The 10,717-nt window shown below is 40.0% G+C and overlaps 2 protein-coding genes and 1 pseudogene across 6 annotated transcripts in view; 1 reads left to right on the top strand and 2 right to left on the bottom strand.

Moving 5' to 3' along the window:
• The window catches only part of LOC148736155 (uncharacterized), a 165,913-nt pseudogene that overhangs the window by 120,276 nt on the left and 34,920 nt on the right, over positions 1–10,717 (bottom strand). The gene's annotated exons all lie outside the window — the stretch shown is intronic.
• LOC111328963 (uncharacterized) overlaps positions 1–10,717 on the bottom strand; it is a 63,100-nt gene that overhangs the window by 37,494 nt on the left and 14,889 nt on the right. The window lies entirely within an intron of this gene.
• Positions 5,420–10,158, top strand: LOC148736159 (52 kDa repressor of the inhibitor of the protein kinase-like). 4 transcript variants are annotated; one of them, XM_088752351.1, is made up of 5 exons: positions 5,420–5,816; positions 6,012–6,056; positions 6,310–6,354; positions 6,448–6,519; positions 7,599–10,158. In XM_088752351.1, the coding sequence occupies exons 1-5, from the start codon at positions 5,780–5,782 to the stop codon at positions 9,983–9,985; spliced, it is 2,586 nt and encodes an 861-aa protein (XP_088608477.1). In that variant the 5' UTR covers positions 5,420–5,779; the 3' UTR covers positions 9,986–10,158. The 4 variants fall into 4 exon arrangements, with proteins under 4 accessions (XP_088608477.1, XP_088608479.1, XP_088608478.1 ...); XM_088752353.1 differs by lacking the exon at positions 7,599–10,158 and adding an exon at positions 6,661–7,497; XM_088752352.1 differs by lacking the exon at positions 6,012–6,056.

The raw sequence follows: 10,717 nt of genomic DNA, 5'->3' as shown, positions 1-10,717 counted from the left end.
CAGACACGCCGCTTGTGTGGGCTCCCTGTGATCTTATTATAGAGAAGTCAAGTGAAAACGGAACACCAACAGAAACACTGCAGAGATGAGAACTTTAGGAAATGTGAAATAAAACAAACCAAAGCGGCAGGAGAGGTAAAAATATCAAACATGTATTAAAGCCAAAGTATTGAAGGTACTATGAGGTGTTGAAGTGTACGGGTAGTTTTCATCAAGCTTCATGGTAAGAAAATTGTCAGCATAACGCAATATTCACAAATAAAGGCTTCTGAAAACAACAAACATTGTTCAACATTAAGTTCATAAATCTGCAACGGGACTTTTTCTAAACAAATGGGGTCAAGAAAAGTAATCTCTTCTGTTTAAATAAGGTTACTGCACGCGTTTCTCGTTTTAATGATAAACTGAGAAGACTGGTGCGTATCTATTGAGAGTCTGGAGGGAGAATATTGAAACGAAACGTACAGGAAATTTATCGGTCCTCTCGCACCTTCAATTGACGCAAATACCAGAGTCAACAACAAATTTCATGAATATTTTCAAACATACCATATTTCTTCGAATAAGCGCGCGGGCATAGGTTCAAAACTTCGTCCAGAAGGGAGAGGTCCTTTTTGGAGGGAGGGGGCTTAATTAAGGCTGGGGGGGGGGGTGGCTTACATTAATTTTCCTTTCAACAAACTGTAGCTTCATTTTGACCAAATCTTCAATTAAAAGGCAGAAGCTACAACATCCAAGTAGACAGAAATTCAATAACTAGAGAGGACTTTACGGAAAGGAAACTATTTTCCTCTACTGATGATGTTGTTGTTGAAACTGAAAACGTTATGAATAAAGTGACAGTAGTAATGGATTTCTCTTGTATCCTTACTATTTGTGAAAACGAGGCTTAGTCGAGAAGGCCAAGGGGATGGGCCCTTATTCGGGTGGGCCCCTATCGGAACGTGGGCTCATATTTGAGGAAATAACGCTGTAGGGAAGAAAAATAAATCACCTCGCACTGAATGATCAGAGGATATTTTGATCCAAAATGTTCCTTTCACGTCCTCACGGCAGTCGCCAAAAAAAAAAATTACCATTAAAATATCAGTAGTTGAAAGCTGTTTTCCTTTTACGCACAACCTTAGGCCGAAAATGATTACAACTAAAAAACTCGAAGTATGCCGGTAAACTATGACATATTAATTAAAGAAAGGTAATTCGAAGTCTTTGAAGTAAAATCTATGTCATTTTAGACTCAAGTCAATTTTATTCTGAAAATGCACATACGTTGCTCGTTCGAAATAAATAAATTTCTCGAATAATTTAAAAAGAAAAGGCTATCACTAGCTGATGCCTTTACTTCCCTAACTAGTACAGAGCCTCCCACGGCCCCAGATAAAATAATTAATATTGTATGGACGACATTTCTGGAGGCTATCGACCGAGCATCGCGGCTGCTGCAGAAAAATGATTTAATCGGTTGATTTATTTTCATAAAATCCTGAACTCAACAAAATGCAAAGCAAAGCAAAGCAAACTTTATTTACACAGGGTAGCCCATTCAGCTCTAAGGCTGGTATCCATAGGGGCCCTGTATTGAAAATAATTTACATCAAATTTCTAGAATAGATATATATATATATACAATGACTAAGATTTCACAACTACTTCAACAGCCTAAAACTACAAAGCTAAAAAACACAATCAAAACATAACATAGTAAATAAAATATCAAAATTACGGTAAAAGGAAATGTTTTGCTCGGCGACAGAATGTTTGAATGTTTTCACTCTTCACAATGTTTAAAGGAAGTTTATTAAAAATTTCTGCGCCAGTAAAAAGAAAGGTCCTTCTCCCAAAATTCTGTTTTACTTTTGGTAGGGATAGCCTCAGACTTTGCCTCGTGGAATAATTGTGAATATTCAAAAATCTGGTAAAATATGATGAAAAGTAATCAGGAACTAATGAGTGGAGACAGAGAAAAACGAGTTTAGCCTTGTGGTAATAGCGTCTACTAGAAAGAGTCGGCCATTGCAGCTGATCTATTGCTTCAGATGACCGAGAGCAACGTGTAATAATCCGTGCAGATCTATTTTGTAAGCGCTGTAGTCGATCTATATCTTGTTGTAAAAGGTTACTCCAGGCAATGTCACAGTAATCAAATAAGGGAAGAATTAAGGTATTATGAACAAGTATTGCTGCCTCTTTTGTGACGAAACTTCTAATGCGGCCCAGAATACTAACTCTTGACGCCACCTTTTTACACATATAGTCTGTGTGAGCCTTCCAAGTCATAAAATTGTCGAACACCACGCCTAGGTATTTAAAAGTAGTTTCACAAGAAATGAGCTTTCCGATAAGATTAAGATTTAAAATACAATCGCGCTCTTTATGCCTTCGAGATGTAAATAGTACACACTTAGTTTTTGAAACATTGAGAACAAGATTGTTGTCTTGTAGCCATTCAGATAGACATTGAAGATCTTGATTAAAGTAAAAAGTTAAATTGTCTACTGTTGGGCCAGCAAGATATAAAACTGTGTCGTCAGCGTACATATTTACAGAACAGTGTTTGACACAACGTGGTAAATCATTAATGTAGACAATGAATAACAGGGGTCCGAGGATGGACCCTTGTGGCACTCCAGAAGTTATAGCAAGCTCTTCAGATGAATGAGAATCAATTTGTACGAACTGCTTTCTTCCCGTAAAGTAGTCCTTAAACCATAGAAGGCTTTCCTCGCATATACCATAGTACTCTAATTTTCTGAGCAAAATGTCATGGTCAACTGTGTCGAAAGCTTTTGCCAGGTCAATAAACACAGAACCAGTAACAAGGCCCTTATCCATATTCAGGAGAATCTCGTCGGCGAAATAAGTTACAGCCGTCTCAGTTGAGTGCATTCTTCTAAAACCGGACTGTAATTTACAGAGCAAGTTATGATCATCAAAAAAACTTGCAAGCTGCTTGTGGATTAAACGCTCTAGGACTTTAGATACCACTGGTAATACCGATATGGGGCGGTAGTTTCTTGGGTCATCTTTTGAACCTGATTTATGTAAAGGGGTCACCTTCGCTTTTTTCCATTCTGCAGGAATAACGTTTTGTTGGATAGTTAAATTAAAAATGAGCGATAGTGGATAGGCCAGGGCGTCTGATCCGTCTTTTAGTAGACGAGATGGAATACCATCAACACCTGTAGCTTTCTTCGGTTTTAAATCTTTAAGAGCCTTTCTAACTTCCGTCACGGTGATCTTCCGTAGATTAAATTTTTCTGGGCGGACAATTTGCGGTAGCCATTTGGAAAAGGATCGCGCGGTTGATCGGTGGATCGACCTTAAATCTTCGGCACAAGAGACAAAGAAGCTATTGAAGGTGTTACACTTGTCTTTTGCTTCATTAGCTGTACGAGCAGTAGCGCTGCTACTCTTTGAGCCATTTCCGAGTAGCCGTTTTAGGTTTTTCCAGGTCCCACGGGAATCTCCTCTTGTCTCCTGGAACAGTTCGTTGTAATATCTTTCTTTCTCTTTTCTGAGCTTCAAAGTCACAACATTGCGTAAGCGCTTGTAAGAGCTCCAATGAAGCTCATTGTTTGACCTCAATGCCAGATTATGAAAGCGGTCTCTCTCATTCATTAGATGTCTCACCTCACGTGTCAGCCATGGTACCCTATTTCCCCTGACTCGCACGCGGATTCTTGGGGCATGGGTGTCAACTACTTCACAAAAAAGGTGTTTAAATGAGTCCCATGCGTCCTCAACATCTGCGAAGGAATCCGTCAATGACCATGGAACTTTATTTAGATCTTCAATGAAAGCATCACGATTAAAACGCTTGAAATTCCGGGTATCAATTAACCTCGGGGGAGGCGGTTTCAAACGATGTAATTTACGGACGGCATATGTTGCGGAATGATCACTAAAGCCAACTGGTATTACCCCAGAGACATGTAGATCCGGACGACTGGTAAAAAATAAATCGATCAGGGTCTTTGAATTTTCAGTTATGCGAGTGAAATTTTCAATAATCTGCCGCAGACTAAACTCTTTCGCCATGTTCATAAAGCGCTTCGTAGATGCAGGTTTATTCGACTGTTTCAGGTCGAAATTCAGATCCCCGGTAATGACAATTTCCTTTTCCCGATCAGCCATTACTGTTAACATATTTCTCAAGCCCTCAACGTAAGTTGCAACGTTGTCCGCATTCGGTGGGCGGTAGCAGGAACAGAAAATAAAACCTTTAGATTTTGGAGGTGTTATTTCCATCCAAAGGCATTGAATATCCGGTTGATCATTTTCAAATTCTTGAATAACTTTGTAATTGAGGTTCGAGGAAATGTAAATGAGAACACCACCATTTCGGCGGGTTTTATCTCTTCGTACAAGTGAGTAGCCGGGAAGCTGAATTTCACTGTCACTGATTGATGAATCTAGCCAAGTTTCGTTTAGGGACAGAACGTGCGGTAGGTGGGTCTCACAAAAAACTCGGATCTCATCCATCTTGTTGACAAGACTTCGCACATTCAAATTACAAATTCTTAAGCCTTTTACCGTACTCAACTTGAAGTTTCCACTTTGAGAAGTTGATTTTGGACCAGGGTTTCGCTCAACATTGCCACTGGACAAGAGTAGCGATAAGCATAGGCAATAGGCCAAAGTAGAGGTGGTGTGCTTTGAGAGTTTGACTTTATGGTTGCCCGCCGTATCGACTGCTCGAGCTGCAAACTCATTCAGCGCAGTTTGAGCTATTTTTGGCTTGAAGTCGCTTTTCCAGCGCTCGTTTAATCCTTCCAAAGGTTCTTCACCAAACAGACTGCCATGTCGAAATATTTTATGCCGGTTTACCGGCAAAATAAAGCAAAGAAGGTGAAATAAGTAAAGAGCTGCCGAGATGCCAACCAACCCTCTTGCCGCCATGTTGTTAACTCTGCAAAAGTTCTGAGATGCCTGCATATAGAACTATGAAGTCAAAAGGCCTGTAAGGGTCGTGTATCTTACCAAAACAAAATGCAACTTCAAGTATATACACTACTTGATCAGCAAACGTTTTTGCTGTCTGTTTTTATATCAACGATAGCCTCCATTTGGCAAAGATATTTGTCGGCGGAAATAATCTGTTCCGAGATGCAAAAAATTCTCATAGGAAACTGCGACGAAAAACGCGAGCTTCGCCACAACTGCCTTGGTAGTTAACAAAACATCAGAATATCCGTCTAGTTAGAAGCTGGAGCTTACGACTAGTTTTCACTGTTGGAAAATTGTTAGCTTCACGCAATATTCACAAATAAAGGCTTGTAAAACATTGTTCGACATAAAGTTTATAAATCTACAACGGGACTGTCCCTAAACATATGGGGTCAAGGAAAGTAATTTCTTCAGTTTAAATTAGTCTACTGGACGCGTTTCTTGTTTTTTAAAGATAAAAAGCCGTCTTGTCAGGGGCGGATCCAGGGGAGGGGTTGAGGGGGTTGCAACCCCCCCTTTGAGCAGCATTTTAATTTTTTTTAATTCTTCTTTAAAAAAAATAAGAACAAAATTGTCTTTTACGAAGTTGTTTCACTTCCACCATTCACCTGCTTTTGCGGATTTAAAAAGATAATATACATTTCGCAACTTCTGTCAGTGTGGGGGATCAGTTACTTGGGAGAAAGTCTTATTAGGATCGCGTGACGTCCTCAGGGTCATATATAATAGGAACACAGGTGAAATTCATTCAAGCGTAAACGAGCGGGATTGGGACCGAGCGAATGTTTGAGTCAGTTGCTGAGGTCGAAGAACGTACGAACTGGAAGCTGTCATGAAGAAAATAACCGATTTTTATGCGAAGAAATCAGGTAAGTTCGTGTTTTTTTTTTTTAAAAGACGGTTAATTATATTTAATAACAATAATAACTACTTTCAACACCCGATAGCCTTGACATACCGTGCAATTCATACAACAGATACAAAGTGTATTTTTCATTGTCCACCAGTTGAAAGCTGACTGGCAAGAAAATCATGTCTTTTGAACATAAATAAACATTTTGCAGGTTCAGCCCAATCGAGGCCTGAAGATAATGAAGGTATTAATGAAGGTAAGCAGAAATAAAATTGTTCTTAAACGGAGACAGAGAAAATAATTTATTATACTTCACTACGTGAACTGTCATTATAATTATAAACACAGAAAGCTTCGACATCCGATAGCTTCGACACGCGATAGCTTCGACACGCGATAGCCTCGACATACCGTGCAATTCATACAAAGTGTATTTTACATTGTGCACCATATTGAAAGCTGACTGGCAAGAAAATCATGTCTTTTGAACATAAATAAACATTTTGCAGGTTCAGCCCAGTCGAGGCCTGAAGATAATGAAGGTATTAATGAAGGTAAGCAGAAATAAAATTGTTCTTAAAACGGAGACAAAGAAAATAATTTATTATACTTCACTAAGTGAACTGTCATTATAATTATAAACACAGAAAGTGCTCCTCCTAACAAGCAGCCAAGAATCAGCAACCCTGACGATCAGGCTGGAGGGTCTGGGATCGAAGGTAGAATTTCTTATTTTTATTTATCCGAAAAGTAAACTTATATCGGCCAGCACCAACAAAAAGTATTTATTCCAACGTTGCAAGAAGTCTAGTGAATTCCAAATAAAACTGACTAGTATTATAATTTCGTTTTGTACACAGCTTTGCCCGATGAAGTATTGGTCGAGGTGTTTAAAAACTTCTGCCTTAAAGAATTGCTTAAAACAGTGTGCCTGGTCTCAAAGAGGTGGAGGCACATTATAAACAACAATAACATTCTGTGGAGTTGCCTACTTCTTGATGAGTGGCCCATGCAATATTTAAATGAAGAACAAATTGTTAATTTCATGTCGCACTCCAGTGGGTTCAGATATTTATCTATAAGATATATCGAAATAACAACATCAGAAAGGAGGCTTCAAACATTGTTAGGAGATAGTCTGGGATTTTCTAAACGTTTGAGATATCTGGATTTAAGTGGCCAACCGATATCATCCCTTAATTTCCTATTGACTGACTCTAATTCTTCTCCTCTTGAAACCTTAATCCTAAATGACTGTAGAAAAATAGATACTTGTTGTTGCACGGCTATTTTAGAGCAATTACAAAATCTTACAGTACTATCACTCAACAGAGTAGGATTCACTGCCAATCAAGTGGCAACTATTACTTCCTCATTATGCTCATTGAATGTTCTGTGCCTGGTTGGTGTAAGCCTTGAAAGAAACGACGTAAGGCTGATTTTGCAAAAATTGAACAGCCTTCAGTTTTTTGAAATATCTTGCAGTTCCGAAGATAAAGAATATATTGATGCTCTAGGGGAAGAATATGACGTTACTTTTGTCTGCCTCTAAGAGTAAAAGCATGTTACATACTATAGCGGCATAACAGTGTTATGTTATAGAAAATAGTTTGTCATTTAGTGAAGGTATATATAACCAAGACATTTTTCATGTGACCTGTAAAGTACAATAAAAGCAGGCTATTGTATTTATTTAATGCATGTGTGTCAATTTTATTGAGGTTATTGCAAATAGATAAAGGACTAACCTATTAAAAGTTGTGAATGTATACAAATAAACTCTTTTTGTAAATTTTAGATGTAGCTGCAAAATGTCCTGTGCCTACCACTTCTGGTTCAACCACAGGCACAAAGATTGATTTGGGAACTGTTGTCAAAGATGCTGCAGGCTCTTGGGATGTTTTGAGGCGATTATCGCACGAAATTACAGATGAAAAAAGAATGCAATACCTTACATTACACTGCAAACCTTCTGAGTCTGATATACTTCATTCTCATCAAGTTACCAAAGGAAAGAAGACATGGAAAGTTTCTTTTCAATCGAAATGGCTGAAACAGTTCCCATGGCTTTGCTACAGCTACATACTTGAAGGTGGGATTTGTAGTCACTGTATGTTATTTCCTAACAAAGTTACCAAGGGTACAACACCAGGTGTATTGGTCACAGTACCGTACCAGAAATCTTACACTAAGGCACTTGGCAAGGATGGCATCCTCAACTGTCATGAGCAATCTGCGATGCATAGATACGTAACTGAACAGGCAGACCTCTTCAAACAAACTTTTCAGAATCCTGAGAGGTATAGAGTAGATTCCCAGCTGGCGACGGCCGAAGCCAATCAAGCCACAGAGAACAAAGAAATTCTACGACAGATTGTTCTAGCTGTTGAGTTTCTAGCAAAGCAGAGTCTGTCCTTTAGAGGACATCGTGATGATCGTGTCGATTTTTCAAGTTATGAAACTAACAGAGGAAACTTTGTTGCTCTACTTCTATTACTTGCGAAAGGAAACGAGCCTCTTCAGAAGCACCTCATGTCAGCAAGCCGACAAGCAAGATATACCAGCAAAACTATTCAGAATGAGGTCAATCACGTGTATTCATCAAAAATTAAGGAAAGGCTGACAGCAGAGCTGAGGGATAAGGGCCTCCCTTTCACGATTATAGCAGATGAGGGTACAGATCCACACTCAAACCAGGAGATCTTATCTTTATGCCTGAGGTTTGTGGACCAGTCTTCGCCAAACGATCCTCATGTCAAAGAATGCCTGATTAGTTTTATGCACTTACAACGAACAAATTCCACCATGATTTCAAGGAAGATTTTGGAATCTCTCTCTGATCCATCTGTTTCTTTGGATCCTAGCAACATCCGTGGTCAGGCATATGATGGAGCTTCTGTTATGTCAAGTGGAAAGGAAGGAGTGCAGGCTAAGATAAAAGAGTTCAGTCCGTTGGCTCTTTTCACGCACTGCTATGCTCACTGCCTAAACCTCTCCATCGCAGCAACATGCAAACTGGCAGAAGTGCGAAATTTGATAGGTCTGATTAACGAAGCATATCTTTTTTTAAATAACAGCCCGAAGCGACAGCAGCTGTTTGAGTTGACACTGAAAGAATACCTTCCTGAGAATTCTCACAGCAAGCGTCCAGGTCTATGCAAGACACGCTGGGTGGAAAGGCACACATGTCTAGATGTTTTTCTTGAAATGTATGAGATTCTTCTCACATTTCTTGATGCTATTGTTGCCCCCCACGAATACCCGAATTTAAAATCATCTACTGGAAGCTGGAACTGGGAAAAGGATACCATCACAAAAGCCCAGGGACTGAAAGCCTCTTTGTCGTCATTTCAGACAGTAGTGGTTTTCATTACAACCAAGAATATTCTTGATGAAGTCAAAGCTCTTGCATCAAAGCTGCAGAAACGGGACCAAGATATTTATGAAGCATACATGATGGTTGATGAAGTAATTGGAAACATCAAGTCTGCTAGAAAAAACATTGACAGCGACTTTAAAGTGTGGTACACAGAAGTATTAAACCTTGCCGAGAAACTGGGAATCGTGGAAGCCGTACCCAGGAAGACAAGCATACAGAGGAACCGCTCAAACATTCCCAGCTCTAGTCCAATTGATCATTATAAAAAATCTGTGGCTATTCCCCTCCTTCATTCCTTGATTAGTCAAATGGAAGACCGGTTTTCTGTCGAAGACCGCCACGCACGCCACTTGCTTTATCTTGTTCCCTCAATCATAGTTCAAAACACCATGGAGCTATCTGAAGCAACAAAAGGCATGCTGTTCTGGGAGAATGACCTTCCTTTTCCCAAATCCCTTGGGAATGAGCTGCGAAGATGGCAAACTATGTGGCAGTCAACAGAGAAGGACCTCCCAAACAATCTTTTATTGGCACTTGGCGCGTGTGACGAGGATGCTTTTCCAAACATCCATCGTCTTCTACTCATCGCATGCACCCTACCAATCAGTAGTGCGGAAGCTGAGCGGTCCTTTTCGCTCATGAAACGGATCAAGACCTGCACCAGATCAACGATGTCTGAAGAGCGCTTCTCAGACCTTGCTGTAATTGCGATGCATTACCCTGAGAGATTCGAGGTAGACGAGATCTGCGAGGCTTTTCTAAAAGCCCATCCAAGAAGACTTTTTCAGGCTTCGTTGTTTGATTAATGAGGTATGCTAATGCAGTAGAAAAACGACAACAACTGCTGGACAGTTCAATCATACATTATTATTTTTTAATTTCTGTCTGAGAAATAAGATTAATCCCAGATTTTATATCATGCCTTCACAAAATCTAAACATCATATTTTTGGGGGACAGGTATGACACTGGAACTGTTAAGAGCTCCCGCCAGAGGCATGGGGCCATCACTCGCCTTCTGCCATTGGCGATAAAAGTGTACTACAATAATGTACAAACGGGCCGCCGCAAGGGTTTCAATAAAAGCCGGTTACCGGCGGTTTACTGCCGCCTGTCATGCCTCTTTCAGCCGTCTATTCACAGTTTGTAATTCTTAGTCTCTCTTCTACTAGAACTAAACTAATAAGTAATGCAAGAAAGCAACGGAAGAATTCTAGAACGGAAGACAACGTCAAAAAAAACACTCTTTCCAACCTTGAAATACAGGCTACAACAACACGCCTTTTGATGCCCAGAATGCTGGAAATTGCATTTCCGAGCTTCTAGATTTCAAATTTTTCTGGGGGGGCATGCCCCCAGACCCCCCCTAGTTAGAAGGGGCCTTGCGGCCCCTTCTAAATCACCGACATCTGTACAACCCCCCCTTTCAGAAAATCCTGGATCCGCCCCTGCTTGTGCGTAACTATCGAGAGTCTGAGCGAGAAAATTCAAACGAAACGTAGAGGAAATCCATATTTCTTTGAATAAGCGCTCGGGTGT

This window comes from Stylophora pistillata, chromosome 3 (genome assembly GCF_964205215.1).
Source record: "Stylophora pistillata chromosome 3, jaStyPist1.2, whole genome shotgun sequence".
In the NCBI taxonomy this organism is placed as follows: Eukaryota; Metazoa; Cnidaria; class Anthozoa; order Scleractinia; family Pocilloporidae; genus Stylophora; species Stylophora pistillata.
Note: the sequence above shows the minus strand (reverse complement) of the source record. Positions and strands in the feature narration are given on the sequence as shown.

Bases quoted from the DNA above. Each gene is read 5' to 3' on its own strand.
- LOC148736159 (XM_088752351.1), top strand. From the start codon at position 5,780: ATGAAGAAAATAACCGATTTTTATGCGAAGAAATCAG. The intron at 5,817-6,011 runs GTAAGTTCGTGT...AACATTTTGCAG, and splicing joins TTTTTATGCGAAGAAATCAG to GTTCAGCCCAATCGAGGCCT. The intron at 6,355-6,447 runs GTAAGCAGAAAT...TTATAAACACAG, and splicing joins TAATGAAGGTATTAATGAAG to AAAGTGCTCCTCCTAACAAG.